At 39.7% G+C, this 21,468-nt stretch overlaps 1 protein-coding gene across 12 annotated transcripts in view; it reads left to right on the forward strand.

Moving 5' to 3' along the window:
- ARID1B (AT-rich interaction domain 1B) overlaps nt 1–21,468 on the forward strand; it is a 411,191-nt gene that overhangs the window by 135,641 nt on the left and 254,082 nt on the right. For all 12 annotated transcript variants that reach the window (XM_059035978.2, XM_059035981.2, XM_067011074.1 and 9 more), the window contains one exon: nt 17,183–17,293. In XM_059035978.2, the coding sequence (XP_058891961.1) occupies nt 17,183–17,293 (111 nt within the window). The remainder of the gene's footprint in view (nt 1–17,182; nt 17,294–21,468) is intronic.

Here is a 21,468-nt window from a genome sequence, read left to right on the forward strand (position 1 = left end):
TCCTCCTCTCGCCTGCTCCCTGTGTAGTCATCAAAGGGAAAGTTAAAATCCATAACAGAAGTCAGCTTCTGTTGCTCTCTTACTTTCCGTGTTCTTGGTTTGCTTTCTGTGTTCTTCGTTTCAGTCACATTCATGCCAAGTTTGCGATCCATTTAAAAAGGCATGTTATCAAATATTTTAGATATTTCAATTATAGGCACTTAGAGTATCCAATCTGCCATACTCCTGGAACTGGTACTGTCTTCTATTTTCTAGTTGTTTATTTGATATCTTTTATACAGTTTAAAACTATATAAACATGTAATATAATAGATAATTTGGAACATACAGACAGTACATTCCTATTTTATAATGAAACGTTTTAAAAATAAATTTATTTGTTTATGTTTTTGGCTGTGTTGGGTCTTCATTGCTGCGCGCGGGCTTTCTCTCTAGTTGGGGCGAGAGGGGGCTACTCTTCGTTGCAGCGTGTGGGCTTCTCACTGCAGTGGCTTCTCTTTGTTGTGGAGCACGGGCTCTAGGCACACAGGCTTCAGTAACTGTGGCACGCGGGCTCAGTCGTTGTGGCTCATGGTCCGTAGAACACAGGCTCAGTAGTTGTGGTGCACAGGCTTAGTTGCTCCGCGGCATGTGGGATCTTCCCGGACCAGGACTCGAACCCATGTCTCCTGCATTGGCAGGCGGACTCTCAACCACTGCGCCACCAGGGAAGCCCCTATAATGAAACTTTTCTACTGCCTCCTTTATTCTTTTGAAATAAATTCATAGATAATATGTGTTACCTACACAAAATTCATAGGTACTGTATGTTACTACACAAAATTTTAAACAATTCTTAATAATGCACTAACTGTACATGGGAAAGTGGTATATAAGAAAATTTTGTATATTTAACTAAATAAATGTTCAGGCGTGACTGTACTGAAGGCTTGTGAAATGAATGCTTGCGTGTATCTGTGGGGTCAGTGTGGGCCTTACAGCTACACATGAGGCGGAGGCAGGAGTGTGGTATCAGCCCCTCAGACGTCTTAGGCAGGGCTGTCAGTGGAGATGTCATCTTTTAAGATGATGAGCAGCTCTTGGTCAGAGTCCAACCAAAACAAAATATAATCTTCCCTCAGTATTCGTAGTACTTTTATTCCTAGAAAACTCAGTTTATTAATAAAGTTGTTTTCACAATACTTTGTTCTTATATGCAGAATGGAGTTGGGTTCTAGGCTTAGACAAATAGTTAGCTTTGTGTTTGCTTTTAAATCTAAATGAATGCTGGGACTTGTGAAATGAATGTGCGATGTCGTATGATGATCTGTTGGATCAGTCTCTTATATGTCATGGGCCAACCTAGCATTCCTACCGTACACCCTTAAATTTCATTGCATTTCCTTATCCTTGTGACAACTAACTAACTGCCCCCTTGAAATCTTACCAATATGAATAACTTAGGCTTCCTTATTTTTTTCTGAAATAAAATTCGTACATAATGAGTTAGGTATATACGAAGTTTCAAACATCAGTATAATGCCATAAATGTAATGGGAAGGACAGAAAGTTTATAATAAAATACTGCTCAGATGTGTCTACATTAGAAGACCTACGGAATAGTCAGAGGCTTGCATCTATGTGTGTAATAACAATGAACTCCACTAGTACAAATGAGAGTGAGTGATAGAGTTATATTGTATGAACAGCTCAAAATTGTGAACAGGGTTTGAATCCATGCGATTTATTACCATATAACAGCAGTTATATACAATGAAAATATTGAACGTTTTAAATAACATGCTCACGGAATTGTTTAACAGAAAAAGTAAGGTACCCCAAAGTGTGGAGATATCCTAAGTTTGTAAATAAAGTGTATATACACACACACACACACACACACACACACACACACAGAGTAAAAATCAGTAAGTAACAGTAGGCCTGGTTTATTCTTCCTATTGTAGACCAAGAGATTAACTAATACAACAGGGAAATGAACTGTCCAGTCACCAAACCTTTTATTTACTCAACAAGATGACATTTCCTTCTTTTAAAAGGTGTTAATTTTTAAATTCGTTTAAAATTAATTCTTGTTTAAAAAAAAGCGCTATTTGAAGAGGTTGCTTCTATTTGTAAGCATTTTTGTATCCTAGCTTACTCGCTCAAACTCCTTCACCTGAGATTTAATAATTCGGTTCCGTGGAGGAAACCTCCCTTAATGCCGTAAGTTTTCATTGTTTTATTTTTTTGTTTTAAAGTTTTCATCTTGTCATTCTTGGGTCATAAAGTATTATCATGTGTAGGTTTGTTTCCTGGTTCACTGTAATGAGAGCAAACTCTCGTTACCTTCCTCTCTCCTCCTTGTACCTATAGACGCGTCGTCTTTTTCCTTTTACCTCTCAACTCCTGTCCTGCTTCGGTTCCACTCTCGTGAGATGCTGGAGAAGAGATCATGTTTCTCTTGGGGCACAAGTTTCTCCCAGACCTTCTACCCGCTGCTCCTAACGGAAGCAGCTGCTAGGTGTCAAGGGCAGTGTTCCAAGAATCGAGTAACCTGAAGGGAGTTGCCTGGTATGGAAACCAGACTGTCTGTCAATACCCTTTCCTTTGACATTGGTCTTGTGCTGATTCAGCTTCCCTTCCAGGACTGTGACAGTTGGCAGCCTTGCAGAACACTCTGTTTTCATGGCTTTAAACTACACTGTTGTTTCCATAGCTAGAAAATAATCTTTCTTTCCTTAGAGAAAATTTGTAGGAGGTAACTCCATTCAAGTACGTCTCAGTTTAAAGAGGATATATCAGGATCTTAAAACAGCAACAGCAACAACAAAACTCTAGCTTAAAGCAGCGAGAGAATTTCCAAACTTTGCCTTTTTAGGTATAGTTTTTTTCCAGCCGATAGAATTATCTCAGATTCTTGAGAGAAATATTGGGCATTATGAATGTATACTTCTCAAGGTACAACTTTTATCTTTTTAATATAGATTTTTAACCTCAGGCTTATTGGGAAAGTTGCAGAAGACAGGAAAAGCAAAACAAACTATTTATTGAATCCCTTCGTGCTTGGGAATGTTCTGTGTGCTGGGAACCCAGTGATTAATAAGACATTGTGTCTGAAGTGAAGGAATTCCCAGTTGAATGGAAGGGTCAACATGGGCGGATGACAGACAGTACAGTAGGAGAGGTGTGTTTTCGAGCTATGACTAGATACTAGTAAAAGTGTCTCAGAGGAGGTCTTGAAGAATGAGTAAGAGTTTGCTGGTGAGAGAAAAAAATGATCTTGGGGTAGGACTAACTCTTTGTTAGTGAGAACAGAGGTAATGCCCAACCCTGAATGATACTGAACTGGACTCTAAGTTTGGTTCAATAGTGAAGGTCATGTAGAAGGAACATATTAATTATGCTTGGAACTGGTGAATTTCATTGCTTTTCCTCAGTGATTAAGAATGAAGTAAAAGGTTATTTTTCAATAATTTTTTAAAGCAGAAAATAGTTCTAGCTCAGCAGTTCACTCGTAACAGTGGATCGCTCAATAGTTAAGCCAACTGGAAGTTTTAAGTCTGTTTACATGTGCGTCGGGAGAAACGAGTGTTTAAATTATATTTTCTAAAATACCACTTTATTTGGACATCTTTGTGGACAGAATTTTTCAAAAGGAGATGCAGTAAACAAAGTATTTGGAAAATGGGCATCATTTTGAAAAGAAGGTGATAGCATTGGAAATGAGGGTAAAATACTAAAGAATTAATAACTTGCCACTGAAGTCGCTGAAGGAGTTCAGACGTTACATTAAGTGTATTGACGGTGATGCATTGTGGCACAGACATTTCTTTATTGTTATTGTTAATTATTTATTCCAATCTTTGTTTCTTATTATTTATATAACAGAATGTTAATTTATAAGCCACTCGTATCCTGCAGCTTTTGGAGGAAATTAGGCATAGAAGGCCTGTGTTAAATTACTGAAGTGCTCATATCATTTGCTTTATAAGATTTTGTTGTCAGAGCAAAGACAAGGACATTTATAGTTTGCTACCGTTCATTGCCCAGCATTTAGATATTAACACAGGACTCTGTTAATTAACTTGATGATAAAAACTTTCGAGATGTCAGTTGATAAAGGTATTATTCGTTTTAAAGGAGATTGCTAGTGAAGCCTGGCGTTTCCTTTGCATTTGACTCTCTTTCCTTCTTGCTGACCAGGCTTGCGGTTGTCTTAGGCTTTGAACCAGGGCTGGTGATTTCCTTTTATGTTTAAAGAGCTTGTGAGCATCTGAGGAGAAAACTTCTGAGTTGCTTTCAGGTCGGAGCAAGGCCCTAGACTCCTAGACTGATTTCTGCTGGTTCGCTTGGGTAACCAACCACGTAACTGCTTCTAGACTTGGGTTGGAGACGCTCCTGGGAGCTCACTGGTGCTCAGGGCCTGCTGGGCAAGGCTCTTGGCTGGAGGGGAGGGGAGGGGTCAGAGGTTAGGAGGACAGGAATGAGAAAGTGGCAACTTTTCCTCTCTCTCCTACTTTTTTCTCCCTTGGGAGACAGAGCAGTACATTAAAAATGTAGCACAAATTTTGAATATACTATAGATGTAACTTGCTGCCGTAAAAGTTTCAGTTCATGTAGACTGGTCAGTTCCGTGTGTATATTCGTGTGTGTGTTTTGTTTTGGTTCTTGTTATTCCTGAAAGCTTCTTAAATAAGCAAATAGAAAAAACTACTGGAGAATGAAGAAAAACTTTTTGATAATGTTAAAATTTAATATGAATGTTTTGTTTTTAATTGCTATAAAAATCAGGGTGGTCCTATGCAACTACGCCTGCCTGGGTCTTTGCTTTTATTTTATTAAAAGTGGAGAAAAGGAAGAGAAAATTCTCACATCTTGCACAGATTGTTTCCAGTAAGAAAGCGTTTTGGGCTCTCTGATGGAAAACTTTCAATGGTTATTCTTTTTATGTTTTCGATTGTAACAGGGACTCTAACGGCATTGGATTATAATTTGATAATGCTATTCATATTCATGTTCAGAATATTTTAAAAATAATTTTCTTCTTTTCAAGTACCAGAATTAAAGGAAAGCGGAGCCAGGAAGTGAGGAGTTATATAGCAATAACAATATTTTCAGTACTTAATTTACTTTTGGAAAGGTGATGGAAGCTTCCTCCTGAGAAGAGGAAAGCCCCACACAGGCCTGGGGTGTGTGAACAGCCTGGCTCCGGCTTAGGCTCTGCTCCAGCCTGTCCGGCAGGCTGCTCCTCAGAGCATCAGGCTTCCTTAGAATTGTGCAGAAGATCAAATCAGCTGCCTATGACTGCCTGCTGTGGTGATAGAAGAGGAAAACCTTACATTGTTTAAGATATGTTTTATGAAAAGCCAAAGAAGAATCTCAAACACAAGAGCAGGATGTGGTCTAAAAATCATTTAAGCTCCACACCATTCCCTGTTTCGAACGTAGCTGTAAGTTCTTTTCCTCACTTTTTTCTTTCCCCTCTCCCCCATCTCCATCTCCGCCTCCAATAGAGATGGAGCCATGGGATTGAACTGGATTCCCACATACTCGGTACACTCGGGACTTGTTCTCTAGCCCGTTATCCTAGTTGCCTAGGCTCAGCGAGCTGGTGGAGGAGGAAGCCTCTCCTCTGTGGACGGGGATGTCGGGAGCAACTGGCACTCAAACCTGATGTGGCTCTCTTCGTACCCTTCAGCCTTCTCTCTTCTCTGACGCCCCGTTGGGATTGAGGGATGAAGTTGAGGACAGAATAGGTTATGCAGTTAGAAGCATCATCAAGGCTCATTATATTTATTCATACAATTCTCTTCCTTTGATATTTAAATGCTGACACTAGGGAGATTGAGGAATTTTTATTTTTCCTGCATTGTTTTTTGCTACTCTCAGCTGTCTTCATTTGTCTTTAAATGCTCATTTCAATTTGTTGAAGTACAGAAAATAAAGTAAAACATAACTTACATATATAACATTAAAATTCTTCCTTCATCAATTTCTTTGATTTAAAAAAATTTTTAGAGTAACAAGCTCTATGTATATGTATTCCAGAAGATGATTATCTGCAGCTGTTTGAAACATAGGGTTACTTTTAGAATTGCATTGCTAGTGACCACCTTTTTTCCTGGAAGGATAGCCGTACGGGCTCCAGTTCACTGATTGATTTGCTTTAGAGTGCTAGACTTTGGGGAGAGGAGTGGATGCATGTCTCTTTGTATTAGCCTTGGGAGGTGAAGGAAAGATAGAGATCAAAGTAGGGTAAGGCGAAGCCATTGGATAAGTGTACAGCTGTGGTTTCCTAAAAAGAAAAAAAAAAAGATTGTCTGCATCAGAATTACCTGGAGTGTTTGCTCAAGTAAGTCCTCTTACTCCAAAACTGTTTGCGGGGGTGGGGAGTACCTGGGGCTCTGCATTGAACTCCAGCGGGCAATTCTGATGCCTTCCAAAGTTTGAGAGCCACTGGAGAGCAGAAGTACTAACCAGTGCTTTCCAGTCTTGTACTCTAGCATGGCGGATAGATGTTACCTCATATATATGTTAGTAATGACCTTCAGAGGTCATACAGCAAGTTATGCCTGAATGTGCTGGGGCTTGGTTTTGATCCCAACTCTGTTTTATTTTATTTTATTTATTTTTTATTGAAGTATAGTTGAATTACAGTGTGTTAATTACTGCTGTACAGCAAAGTGACTCAGTTATACAAATATATACATTCTTTTTCATATTCTTTTCTATTGTGGCTTATCACAGGATGTTGAATATAGTTCCCTAGGGTTTACTGTCTTCTTTATTGTTGTTTACAGTAGAGATGCATTTTGTGTCAGAGATAGGCTGATATTCAGGCCTTAAGGCCACTGATAACGGGCCTTTGCAATTGTTAACCCAGGGTTTTTCCAATTTTAGTGAACGCTAAAATCTCCTGGGAGGCCTGTTAAAACACACATTGCTGAACTGTACACCCAGAGTTTCTGACTCTGTAGTTTGGACTTTGGGAGAGTTTCTCAACCTCTGTGCCTCAGTTTCTTCATCTGAAAATAGTACTTATTTCGTGGAGTTGATGTCGAGACCATAAGCGTTTATTCAGTGAGTAAAGTACTCTCAAGAGTGCCTGGTGAAGAGTAAATGTTACATAATTATTAGCTGCTGCTGTCAGCAGCATCGTGGTCACAGGATGAAGTGCCAGTGGTTCAGTGAAAATTTTGAGTCGTATTCTTAAATGTGGTTTTAGATAATGTAAATAACAATAGCTGACATTTATTGAACGTCTGAATGTGTCAAGCACAGTGCTCGTTGCTTAGTCCCTCCTTTAATCATTAATATAACTTTTGGAGAAAAGTTCCTGTATCTTGTTTTTATGGATGAGGAAATTCTTTAAGTGATAAGTTACAGAGCTGGCTTTTCTTTTTGCTCTGTGTATTATTATTATTATTAATTACATACACTATTTTTCCCTATAAAAAGCACAGCTGAACATTTGCTGTGGCTCATTTGCTTTGTGAGTTGAATAAAATTAATCTATTAAAAATCTTAATTACTTTAGTCCTTAGCTCTTGAGTATCTTCATATTTCTCTTTAGTGTTTTAGGAGAAGTGAAATTTAGGTAACCATGTAGCTTCCCTTCTCACTCTGGACCCCTTGTTAGTTTAGGAAGAAGTTCTTGCAAAAACCAAAATAAAGGATTTTCTTAAGTCTTCAATGCCGGAGTAATGGCCTCCAGGGTCCTAACTTGATTAACGTAGGAGAGGCAGCTGCTCTTGCTGGCGGTCCTCTCCCTAATCTTCAGTCCTCCCATGGTTCCTCTTTACTGCAGGCGTAGGGGCAGCTGCAGCCTCAGGTATACTGGTAGGTCCCGTGTCATAGTGACATTTTTGTTGATGGCAGGCTACAATGGTAGTGAGGGATCTATTATCAATATTAATGAGACTCATCAGAAAGAAAATAAGATAAGGATAAGCCTTAAGATAAGATAAAAGGATAAGCCTTTTCTTTTTCTAGAATGGTTTTTTTTAATGGAAATAATTATTCCTTTCAGTTAATAGAAAATTAACAATATTCTGAATCTAGCCTTTGGACTCATCAGTATATCTAGTGTATTACAGATAATAAGGCTTTAATATAAGCTTAGAGTCTGCCTATGGAATCAGTAGCAGTAAAAAAACCATATGAGCCTCGGTCCTGTGATTTTTAAATCTAATATAAAAGATTTTTGGAGCAAGGATGAAGGAAGATGCAGGGGAAAGTATTGATATGGACTTAGAATTAAAGTGACTTACCATTATCCTAAAAGATAGCAGTCGTGATATATAAAAAACCCCATTCAGGTGCTTCCCTGGTGGCGCAGTGGTTGAGAGTCCGCCTGCCATTGCAGGGGACGCGGGTTCATGCCCCGGTCCGGGAAGATCCCACATGCCGCGGAGCGGCTGGGCCCGTGAGCCATGGCCGCTGAGCCTGTGCTCCACAGCGGGAGAGGCCACAGCAGCGAGAGGCCCGCGTACCGCAAAAAAACAAAAAAAAAAACCATTCAGCCCCTGTTCTTGAAGTACCATGAGCCTAAGCTACAGAGGCACTGGGAGGGAAGGAGGCACTGTACCCTGAGCCTTCTCAGCACCGCTCAATCTGATATAGTTTCCGGAGCAGGAAACAACTCAGGAAAATTTCTTCAGGGCTGCACAGCTAGTGAATAGTCCAGAAGTTGGAATTTGAGCTTGGGTTGGTTTGACTCAAGTGTTTGTGGTCTCTGGTGAGATCTGTGGCTGGAAAAGGCATCTTAGAGTCAGTGAAATTGGACACTGGGCCTTTAAGAGGCTGAGCCAAAGTAAGAGTGTCAGATTTAGGCAAGGAGGGCATCTTGATCAGGAGATGAGGTCCAGAAAGGGTCAGAGTCAATATAAGGAGGTTTTACCTGGGGATCTAGGGGGAAATGAAACTGGGAAGGTTAATTTGGTTAAGATTATGGAGGGATTTTTTTTTTTAATGCTTTTAAGGGTTTATTTTTATTTATTAATTTTTTAAAATTTATTTATTTAATTTATTTTTGGCTGCGTTGGGTCTTTGTTTCTACACGCAGGCTTTCTCTAGTTGCGGCGAAGGGGGGCTACTCTTCGTCGCGGTGCATGGGCTTCTCATTGCAGTGGCTTCTCTTGTTGCAGAACATGGGTTCTAGGCACACGGGCTTCAGGAGTTGTGGTACACGGGCTCAGTAGCTGTGGCTTGTGGACTCCAGAGCGCAGGCTCAGTAGTTGTGGTGCACGAGCTTAGTTGCTCCACGGCATGTGGGATCTTCCCAGACCAGGGCTCGAACCTGTGTCCTCTGCATTGGCAGGCAGATTCTTAACCACTGCACCACCAGCAAAGTCCGATGATTTTTTTTTTTTTAAAGACAGTTAAGTGTTAGGATTAAATGGTACAGCAAACATGTTAAAGATAAAATGGGGAGAGGTTAAGAAACTGTGAAAGAGTAAATGGTCAATGCATAGTGGGCTTTCTTGGGAGATTGAGGATTGAAGGCATGGGACCAGTTCAGAAGTTTTGTGGTCTTGCAGGTGTAAGCCGGAGTCAGTACCACAGCCTCAGTCCCAGTTCTGGATTCCTGAATTCTTCTTTCATACCATTAACTCCATTTTACTTTAAATGGACTATTTTCAAACAATGAACAGAAGTAGACAAAAATATAATGAGCCCCACCCACCCATCACTCAGCCTTCAACAATTATATGGCCGGTGTTGTTCTGTGTACACTTGCTCTTCCTTCACCCCCCCCCCCATCCATGCCCTCAATATTATTTTGAAGTAAATCCCAGCTATTGTATCATTTAATCTGTCAATATTTCAGTATATAGCTCTAAAAAATAAAGGGCTTAAAAAAAGAAACACAAACATAATACAGTTATCACATTTAAAGAGTATTTTTTAATACCAATTATCCAGTGTTCAAATTTCCAGTAGTTTCATAAATGGATTAAATGTTTCTGTTTAATTTACATTGTGAGGTAGTTTGAGTCAAGATCCAAATAAAATCCACTCTCATAATTGGTTGATATCTTTTCACCTCTGTGGTTTTCCTCTTTCTTCATCTCTCCCTCTCTTCCTCTCTCCTTTCCTTTTTGCTGTTACAACTTATTTGTTGAAGAAACTAGGTCATTTTTCTAGTAGAGGTTCCCACAGTTTGAGATTTGCTGATTGATTTGCTATGGTTTAATGTATTCCTCAGCCCTTTTAAATTTCCTATAAATTGGTAGTTAGATGTACAGGCTTTATCAAACTCATTATCAGATTTTTGTTTCTCTGCAAGAATATCTCAGTGCTGTTCTGATCATTAGGAGGTAAAGGATGTCTTGATTTTTCTCATTTTTGATGGCACCACTGATGTTCACGACAGTCTTTTCCCTCCCTCTTACTTTCCAGTTTTTTTGTTTTTTTTTTTACTGCATTCTTTTATAGTCATCTTTTTGCCGTAAGACTGCCAGTAACAAACAGCAAAATGTGTTTTGTAGCATATTGCTACCAGGCAGTGTAGCTGTTAACATGATAAATATTCTTGGACATGAGCCCAAGTTTTGTTCAGTTTTATGTTTGTCCTCATACATTTATTTTGTATTGCTGTGTCTAATTCTAAGTGTAAGCTCTTGGAAGGCACTCAGTCGGTGATTCACCAGGCTTTTGAGTACCTGTCGGTGCTCAGCGCAGGGAACCCAAGAGGAGGTAAGAGTCCGGAGTTCAGGAGCTATACGAACGAATAGTTTAAGAATTTATAATGCTGTGTTCTAAGAATACATCTGAAGTTGATGTGAGGTAGTTGTTTGGGGGAATGGAGGAGTTAATTTCCAGCAGGATCTTGAAGACAGCGGTGCTTCGCGGACACCGAAGGAAGGGCGTCCACCTGGACTGAGAGAGCTGCACGTGCAGACAGGTGCCCCTGTGGAAGCCTGTGAGCAGCCAAGTGCGTGAAGCTGAGGACTTGCAGCGGGCCCGGGCGGAGGCCGAGATGAAGCCGGGGTGGCAGCCGGAGGTCGTTTGACGAGCTTTTCTGTGCCAGAGCAAGGACTGCGGACCTCATTCTGTAGGCACCGCGGAGGAGGCCTTTCCAGGCAGTTGCGCACCATGGCCGTTTGTAGTTTCGCGAGTCTGCTCTGGTGGCGCGGCGGGCAAGAGGCTGTAGCGTAAAGGAGCCGACAGCTGGAGGGAAGATGGAGGAGGTGGGCTTGACAGTGATGTTCGGTTTGGTCATGTGTCAGATCGACATGGCTGGTGAAAGAGGTAAGGGGTGTGGACTGGCTCTGAGAAGCCCATGTGGGTGGTGATGCCCTTGACCAGGTGGCCCTTGAAGGAAGGGGGTCAGATTTGAGGAGGACAGTTGAGAGAGTCATTTCTTGGCATACAAGGGACTCCTTCATAGTGCAGTTAAAATATATGGGACTTGAAGTAGAGAGATTCGGGAATCATCACCATCCAGGAGTCTGCGTGGAGTCCTCGGAGGGAAAGAGAGGAACCAGCAGAGGATCCTTAAGCGAACAAAATCTGAGGAGGCAAGATGGGTCTCTCTATCTTGTTTTCCATCAGCCTGTGGACCTTAAACAACTATTTGATGATAACGAGTAGTAGGTAGAGTGGCCTTGTACTCAGATTTGTGGGAGTTTGAATACTTTTTTTGCGGAGCGCAGGCTCCGGACGCGCAGGCTCAGCGGTCGTGGCTCACGGGCCCAGCCGCTCCGCGGCACGTGGGATCCTCCCGGACCGGGGCACGAACCCGCGTCCCCTGCATCGGCAGGCGGACTCTCAACCACTGCGCCACCAGGGAAGCCCAATACTTTTTAATTCATAATATTATAATTGAATGTTTTGGAAGTATCCCACGTACAAAATACTTAAGATTCATAATTTTTGAAAAGGGAATTTAGGAGAATAGGTGGAAGCTAGGATAATACCTTAAAAAGTTAAAATTACGTCAAATCCTTATGATAGTGCTTGAAGCTTACAGTTGTCTGTAGAGTACAGTTAGGGTGGAAATGAAGATTTGTCCATCACGTTGAGATGCTAGCAAAGCGCTCAGACACTAGCTGTGCAAATTGCTTAAGATTTTGTTTCCTCGTGGTAAAAAACAAGATGATAGAAAATAGGAGCCATCTCGTGGGGTTATTATAAAGGTGGAGTGTGCACAGCACCTGTCACGGAGCCCTGCCTGCAGTGTCAGCTGTCCTAGTTAGTACTGTTTCCATTAGGGCGCTCCTGAGGAGGCAGGGGGGTGATGGGTCCATTCTCAAAGTGGATACTTTATAGGTTTATATTGTTTTCTTTTTGGAAAGGATATTTTAAATTTATGTATCTACAAACTAAAATAGGTCAGTAGCACGGGAAGTTTCTTGGGCAGAGTGCTGAGTTCATGTGACTGGCAGCCCTGTGTGGCCAGCAGGCATTTTCTCTGTGGAGTTGATTGCACTCTCCTCTCCACTACAGTGTCTTACGTGCCAGGACCCTACCTGTTTCCCATTACTATTTGGGATTGATGATAGGAGTTTCCAAAGCAGGAAGAGAAAAGGAGCGAGAAATGATCCTGACCTAGATATTGTGAGATGTTATGAGGCTACTCAAATCCTCGTCACCTCACTTTACATTATTGCAGTAGTAATAAGTACCATCATCATTCTCTTTCTAGTACATCTGTACTTCATGTGATTATTGGAAAAACCTTTCTTAAATAACATGAGAATCACCACATTCTAGATCTAGAAGCCATAGTGGCTTCCTGTTGCCTTTGTTTCAGATCTGAAGCTCTCTCTGCAGGACTCTAAAGACAACCAGTGTTTGCTTCTTGGCTTATCCTCCCCAGCCTCTTAGTACCACAACTGTTTGTCTGTCTAAATTGTTTTCTTCTGTTAACTATCTACCAGTCCTCCCACCCCTCCCCTGGTCGGAGTTTGCTGCCTTTTGTACCGTGGTTGGGCGTACCCTGATGCTAGGGTAAATGTCTTTAGCCAGGTGATGGACTGTTGAGTGTTAATTGACACTTCTTTTGCTGAGAGCACTTTGCCAGCCTCCATCAAAGTTTTAAATGCACAGACCCTTTGGCAGCAGTTCCCCTTGTGGAGAATTACGCTACAGAAATATTTCAGCTGAAGACGCGTGCACAAGGATGTTTATTGTAGCGCTGTGTGAAGTAGGGGGACACTGGGGACCACCTGAATGTCCATCAGTAGGGACTCTGGTTAAAGAAGTCACAGCACTGACTAATACGATACTGCACAGCAAAAGAAGAGAGAACGAGGTAGATGTTTAGGTGCAGATCTAGAAGGAGATATAATGTATTGTTAAGGGACCACAAAGTAGACTGTGTATAGCAAACACGCTCCACTTGTTTTTAAAGGAAAAGGGATTTAGATTCACATTTTTACTTGGTTGTGCCTTGAATGATTGTGGAAAGATAAATAACCTACTAGCAGTAAGCTTTGTGGAGGGGGGATCCTGGGAAGTAGGAGAGAGTCTTTCTTTTCATTGTTTATCTCTTTGTATCTTTTGAACTCATACCATGGGAATGTTTTTCCTTTTCAGATTTTTTAGAAGTGTCCTTGATGTTACTTACTTACTTATTTATTTACTTTTGGCTGCATTGGGTCTTTGCTGCTGCGCGCGGGCTTTCTCTAGTTGAGGCGAGCGGGGGCTACTCTTCGTCGCGGTGCGCGGGCTTCTCATTGCGGTGGCTTCTCTTGTTGCAGAGCATGGGTTCTAGGCACGCAGGCTTCAGTAGTTGTGGCACACAGGCTCAGTAGTTGTGCCTCGTGGGCTCAGTAGTTGTGACTTGCAGGCTCTAGAGCACAGTCTCAGTAGATGTGGCACGCGGGCTTAGTTGCTCCACGGCATGTGCGATCTTCCCGGACCAGGGATCAAACCCGTGTGCCCTGCATTGGCAGGAGGATTCTTAACCACTGCGCCACCAGGGAGGTCGCTAGACATTTGTTAAAAGTAACATCTAAGTGAAAACTTCTGAAACAAATGTGTACATGGCCCATCTCAAGCTCTTTTCCCACGTTTTTTTTTTTTTTGTTTTGTTTTGTTTTGTTTTGTTTTTTTGTGGTACGCGGGCCTCTCACTGTTGTGGCCTCTCCCATTGCGGAGCGCAGGCTCCGGACGCGCAGGCTCAGCGGCCATGGCTCACGGGCCCAGCCGCTCCGCGGCATGTGGGATCTTCCCGGACCGGGGCACGAACCCGTGTCCCCTGCATCGGCAGGCGGATTCCCAACCACTGCGCCACCAGGGAAGCCCTCCCACGTTTTTTGTTTGGTGAGTCAGTCTCCGTTTTACCTTTGATCTATAACATAAAGATGGTTAAAACCAGAATCAGTCAGTGGTGAAAAGCTTGTGAGTGAGATGAAGAAAAGTAATACTGATAAAGGGCTCTGAAAGGATAAACCACACTTCCCTTGTGTGGCTCCTTTTGCATTGTAGCATTATCACAGTGTGATGCTCTCTTAAATCGTCACAGCTGTGTACTTGTCACCGTGACACTGTGTGTGTGTGAACTAGTGTGCAGGCTAGTGTGCACTGGCTTAAACTTTTGAATATCAGAGACGACAGTGATGTGTTAAACATGAAGGCTGTGCTTAGTTGTCGTTTATAAAATATGGTGCTGAACGTATTTCTTATTTTCTAATACAGACATTGGCCTCTTGTTGTCTGTTAAATTACTTATTCCTACTTACTTTTCCTGAGATGAAAATAAGTACCTACCAGAAAATAAATATAGCTCTGAAGGGGAGAAAGCTCAGGTTTGTTATGATATATAACTTTTATATCTTTATTAAAGCTGCCAAATGTAGACTTTATTAGTCCCAGTGTAAGTTATATATAGATGATGGTTGTTTTAGGTTAAAACTTGGTACCTTTTCTGGATGTTCTCTCAGTTAAATTAATCCTTATGTTCAAACATAAATTGAAGCAGAACAAGTTCCATTTTCAGTAATTCTCACTAAATTTTGTTTTGGTTTTATTTCCAGCTGTATTTAATAACTGAAAGCCTCTTGTGGTTAAGAATAGTGTTTGAGATTTTGGTGGAATCTAATTATTTAAAAATTTTAAGCCTTAAAAGATGAAATGTAAAGTCATAGTAAAATTTCCTGATGGCTTTCGTAGTCTGTTAGTTCAGTGTTGCTTATTTTAGAGGAGACAGTATCCACATTAAAATGTATATTTACTGTAGTTGTAACAGTCTTTTTCAGATGGTTTAAAAATCAGTTCATTTAGTTACAAAGAGAAAACAAAAGGAAATTTAAAAGGCTTATAAGCATAGGGCATGTGAGCCTGTTCCTGTTTCTTAACAGCTTACTAAAACAAGTGTCTAAGCGCTGCCCGTAAACCTTGCGTGCACATGTGTGTTTGAGGCACAGGTGGGGATCTGCTAGTTTGTTTGCCCATTGCAAGGCTGTTCTGCTCCTTCGTGGGGGGCGGGGGGGTTGTAACAGGGTGAAGGTCCCTGAATGGAGGCCTTGTTCCCAGCTTGATTTTGAAGTCCTTGCTGTTAATCTGAAGGAAACTGCAGGACATGCAGCTGGAAGTCCGTGTGACAAGTGAAAGTCTGGGATCCAGAGCAAGTAGAGTGTGTGTGTGTGTGTGTGTGTGTGTGTGTGTGTGTGTGTGTGTGTGTGAGAGAGAGAGAGAGAGAGAGAGAGAGAGAGAGAGATTGATCCCCCCCCACCCCCCAGTCTAATTGTTACCCTCTGCCAGCAGCCAGCTGAGGAGCTACCCTTTTAAATATCCTTGGGCTGCCTGTGCTGGGAGACATCACCTAAATGTTATCAGATAAAAACCTGGACAACTGGGTGTCATTCTCTTACTAAAGTTTAGTACTGACTGGGCATGCTGCACTGCTGTTAGAGGCTAGATATCTTGATTGGTTGTTTGGGGGGTTTATGTAAAAGGAAGCAGAGTTGCTTGGGAAATGCTGGACTGTTGGCATGCTCTTTGCTTCAGAGCCTGTTTAAAGGCAGGTTGCACCAACACTTGGCTAGTTAAGTCTAGTTTGTACAGCTTGTGTACTTTCAGTACCAGCTATTGGTCCAAAGTTTCTTGGCTTAAGAAGCTGTGTCATTTTAAGTGTATACTGTATGAGAAAGGGGTGGGGCAGCAGAAGCTTTTTATAGGGTTTCAACTCATTAACATTAATTTTTAAAGTCATATTTTGAGAACTTAACAGGGAAAGTAGAACTTGTATATTATGTTTCTTTAATTCTAACACATACTTAAAGTGACAGGGAAGAAGGAGAGAATTTTATTTTTAAGTGATATTTTCCATTCTTTTTTTTTTTTTCTTCCCAATCAGAAACTGGTTCTTCAACTTTCAGTGCCAATTAAGACATGCTATAATAAGCATTTGACACTCTGTCCTGCTGTTTGACTTCGGGTGTATGGGGGTAGAATGTTTAGTAACCGAGCCTACATAGTTAAACAGCTAGAGATCTGACATACAGTAAGTTTGGTGTGGTATTTGGTTTATATTTCAGCATAATACTGAAACCATGCAGAATTCCTCCTGGAAAAGTGTTCAACAGGATGCCAGAAAAGCCGTGTTACTGATAAGTTTCTCTACTTCAGTAGGTTTTTTTAGTGTGTTTTGTTCCCCACTCCTGTTTTATTCTTTATTGTGGTTCTTTGGTAACTGTGCCACGTGAACATGAAATTCTATACCTGAGTGTTTATTGGTTTTGTAGAAACCCCAGGATACTGTCAGCTTAATAACTGTGTTGTTTTGTGGGTTGCTGAGAAGGCATATTAAAAGTCAGTTGATAATAAAGTTTTCATTAATTAGTTTAACATTTTCAAGGTAATATTAAAGACGGTTCAACCAAAATCAGAATTAAACAATAACATGAGCTTTTGGTTTGCTCTGATTTAAGAGAGTTTGGTTATAGCTGGCTTTCTTGCCCTTCTTTTACTGACTGTCACCTTCCTGCAGAACTCAAATATGGTCTTTAGGTTGTATGGTTGCATAATAAATTTAATTGTTAATTATATGTATTTTTGCTCTTGATGATTCACTACCTTTTTGTATTTTATTTTTGCTTTTGAGAAAGTGTTGCAGAAATGATAATTATAACATAGATGTCTGCTTAAATGTAAGATGAGTTGATACTTTGTGATAAGCCTTTGCTTCATCTTGATTACCAAAGAAGCTTATAACTCATTGAGATATTTCTTTATATTTGTGTTTGTTTAGGATATGTCTCAGGAAGGCTATGGAACTAGGTCTCAACCTCCTCTGGCTCCTGGAAAACCTAACCATGAAGACTTGAACTTAATACAACAAGAAAGACCATCAAGTTTACCAGTAAGACTATTAACGTACTGATTTGGAAATTCATTGAGTTACAGATTTCTAAAAAGAGCATTTGTTTTTGTTTATTCTACTTTATGTTGAGACTTGGGGGAGAAGCTTATGGATTTCAGATATATTTGTGATTTATTAATTTTTATTTTACAGTTTCCTTCTCAAAGGAGCTGTGTAGTCCTGAATAAGTCTATTTCATTTGTAGGTGTCTCCGAGTCCAGTGTTGTAGGTATCTCTAAGTCCAATTGGAAGCTTTTATTTGGCTGATAGGTTTTGTGTCAGAAAGGTGTTTCTGTTGTACAGTTGTGCTTTGCATAGCCTGTTGCTTTCTGGTAGTGATTCAGAACAGAGGTGTCTGTATAGGAGTTACATGTAAAGGAAATTCCCATTTGGCAAAGAATGAGATAAAGCATCCAGTGGTAGTTTGAATTTCTTCTGGGACTTCATGTAATGAGAAGTCACCCAATCTTTTTTCACCCAAAAGAAAGTATTTTAGTTTAAAGTTGGAAAATACAGCTTATAAGTATTTCCATTAGCAAATTATTGGGTATATATTGACTAGAGTAGTAGCTAAATTATAGGTTACATGTTAATGCCCTTAAATAATTCACCTGTGCTTAATTTTCTTTTTTATCCTGCCATGGGCAGCCTCATTTAAATGAGATATTCCTTATAAATTCAAAGAATATATTTGTGCAAATTTTTATATATATTTTCTTGTTAAAATATTTTGATTTGAAGACATTGTTATTGCTTAATCTCTATTAAGAAGTCATATTTAAGACAGGAACTCAGACTAGCCATGATTTTAATTTGAATCTCAAACATGTTTACATTAAGTAAGATTTATTATGTTACTTCTAAACATTTGAGAACCGGCATTTGTAAAGAATGTTATACATGACATTTGGCGCATACCATACCCATTTTTAAGTTATATATAGCCATAGAGTAGAAGGTAAGTGATGGCTACAGGATGTGTGATATCTTTAAATCTGATGCACATGTATTTGAAACTCTAATTTTTACAGCTTTTATTTCTATGGTGGGAAGTGGGTAAAATTTACTGTGGTCATTTTTTAGTCACATTGGAATATTTATTATCTAGTTATTTGGTTTTTGAAGGAATGAAAAAGGTAATGGACTCTGTTCTAAGCTGTAAGCTTTTTTCTTCAGCAGATAATTCACAGCTTGGTGAACATGGCGTGTGTGTCCGCGCGCGCACGCGCACCTGCATCCTCAAATGCACGTGGATGCTGTTGATAAATGCAACATTTGCTAAACATTTGGAAATTGGCTTGTGGTTTTAGGGAATTTAAATTGACTCATGGGAAGGTGGGCAGTGGCTGACAGTGAATTCTACTTTTTTACCACAGGATTTTTAGTGTTTTAGATAAGCCCAACTTTTTAGGTTTGTCATTGGCTGGTGATGTGTACTGTTTTACAGGTTGGAGAATTTGTCAAAGATTGATACCGATTTTCTACATAGCTATAAGAATAGTTTGCAGCCTACTGCTTTCTTCATATCCATTTGAACTTCTGTGTCACCTACTAGGCTATGCTTCTTTTCATTGCTCTGCTTTGGAATCAATGGTTGACTTTCAGCTAACTGCACAGCATAATTGGGGGGGAATGAAGTATGGTAGTCCCAGAAAACTGAAGAGTTCTGCTTTGGGATGGTGCAAAGTTGATTACTGGAAAAGGAGCTCAGAGTTTTTTAGGAAGTGAACCAATATATTCTTCAACAGTTTAAGTCTTTTGGATTGTTCTATTTGTATACACATAATAGCTAACTTTATTCTTTAATGTTTATCTTACTTCCTTCCCTAGGGGATTTAAGGTTGCTCATAATATAAATTTTCTTACGAAGCTATTAAAAAAAGAAACGCCCTAATTGGTGGTTTCTTTTTGGTTTTGTAACTCACAGATAAATAGCATGCTGATTTTAATTTTGATTTTAATTTGAATTTCAAACATGTTTACCTTAAGTAAGATTTATTATGTTACTTCTAAACATTTGAGAACAGGCATTTGTAAAGAATGTTATACATGACATTTGGTGCATACCATACCCATATACTCAATAACATTTCGATAATCTTTTTTTAGAGAGGAAAGTTTCCAGGTTTTATGCTGAGTACATAGAAGCATCAGTTACTGAATAAAGGACAAACTAGATTGGATGGTTGTACCTGCCTAAACCTCCTGCTCCCAATCTGTTAAGATGAAAATTGGCTTTATTTAAATGAATTTTAGTGCTCCACTTTTCTTTCAACAGGTTTTGTTTGTGTAGAAAGCTTTTCTGTATAGAGTTTACAAATATATTTTTATTGATATAGACACTGCATCAATATGTTATATAAAACAAAGGTAATTACAGTTTTGGGGAGAGATTTGTTGGTATTCTGTATGGCTCTAATATGTATTTTTACTCTAACTTGGATAAATTGATTCTATAAGTACCATGAAACTGTATTTGTTATCACATCTGAATTTATTAGGTCTTTCGTAGATTTCTGCTGTGTTTTTTCCTTTTCAAGTGTTAGTGATACAAATTTTGTCTTTTTACTTAAGGTTAAAGGCAATCCATCATATTTGTAATCTCTCGTTTTGTAATTTTGAACCAAGGAGATTGTGGGTCTTATCTGTATGTTTAAAAATATGTGGTAAAAATGATTCTAATGTATAATCAAGTCTTTATCCATTATGTATGTGACTATGAGAAGGAAGCTTCTTAAGTAGCTGTTTCTTAATTTTTTGCTTAACTTGAGTTAGATTGATAGAGTTTGTACTGTTTTTCTGCATGTGGGGTGTTTTTTGTAGTGTATTTTTGTTACACAGTTAATTTTCCATTACAAGAAATCAAGGCATTTTCTTATGCTAGATCTAGAATTTGATTCTCTCAGCAAGTTGTCCTCTCACCATTGTTTAAATTGGTATTTGTCTATATTTGCATTTCATTAAGTTCTTGATGATCTTCAGTAGCTAATGCAGTTGTGTTTTCCATCTGACCAAGTTCTTCAGGTCACATCCACATAAAGCCAATGACTGATAACTTAATATTTGTCGTCTTGTTGTCTTGGTGCCATGACCAGTAATATTTACTTTTCATTTAATGCACTCAGACCTAAGCTCAGAACAAATCTTCCTTAATAATGTCGACCGCTTTCTATACCTCTTAATCATATAGCCTTCTCCCTGTTGAGGTTCATTAGCTTACATATGCTTGGTGTTACCATTACTAACCAATCTTTTTTTTTTTTTTTTAATTTTTTTTTTTTTTTTTAATTTTTTTTTTTTTTTTTTTTTTTTTTTTTGCGGTATGCGGGCCTCTCACTGTTGTGGCCTCTCCCGTTGCGGAGCACAGGCTCCGGACGCGCAGGCCCAGCGGCCATGGCTCACGGGCCCAGCCGCTCCGCGGCATGTGGGATCCTCCCGGACCAGGGCACGAACCCGCGTCTCCTGCATCGGCAGGCGGACTCCCAACCACTGCGCCACCAGGGAAGCCCTAACCAATCTTAACATATAGCATGTGATATAAAAATTAGCTTGAAGAACTGACTCTATCTCCTTGGAATATTATCACCTAAAAGTTGAGCACATTCTATAGTTTTCTTCTACCTCTAATATCGATATGAAGTGAAGCCATCATTAAGTAAAATATACAGTGGAAGGTCTAAACAAATGCTATAGCTTATCAACTCCCTTTATTTTATAAACATTGAGTATATCTCAATTTGCACTCTGACCCTCAGAATATGATTTAATAACATTTTTTGTTGAGTCTTTTTTAACTTTTTCATCTCTTATGGCATTTACTAGTCATCCTCTTATTGCAGTTACTTTTATACTTGTCTTGCCTCTCCCTCTCACCCTCAACAGACTAGGATCTTTTCACAGTATTTATTATGCTTTATTCAGTAAGTATTTTCCTAATATAATTTATGTAAGAATTTTTAAGTACATTCTTCCCCTAGTTGCAGAATTTTCTTTTAATTGCTTACAGAGTCTTTTCCAAGGTATTGAATTGACATCAGGAGAGCCTATGTTCTCCATATGCTACTGATACTAAAGGATTATATGAATGTGGTATCTGTATTGGCAGGGTGGTTGTATTCTTAAAACGATTTTCTTTTATTATAAAATGATATTTGAGTTTTACTTTGGTAACCTTA

This window comes from Kogia breviceps, chromosome 13 (genome assembly GCF_026419965.1).
Source record: "Kogia breviceps isolate mKogBre1 chromosome 13, mKogBre1 haplotype 1, whole genome shotgun sequence".
NCBI classification, from domain to species: Eukaryota; Metazoa; Chordata; class Mammalia; order Artiodactyla; family Physeteridae; genus Kogia; species Kogia breviceps.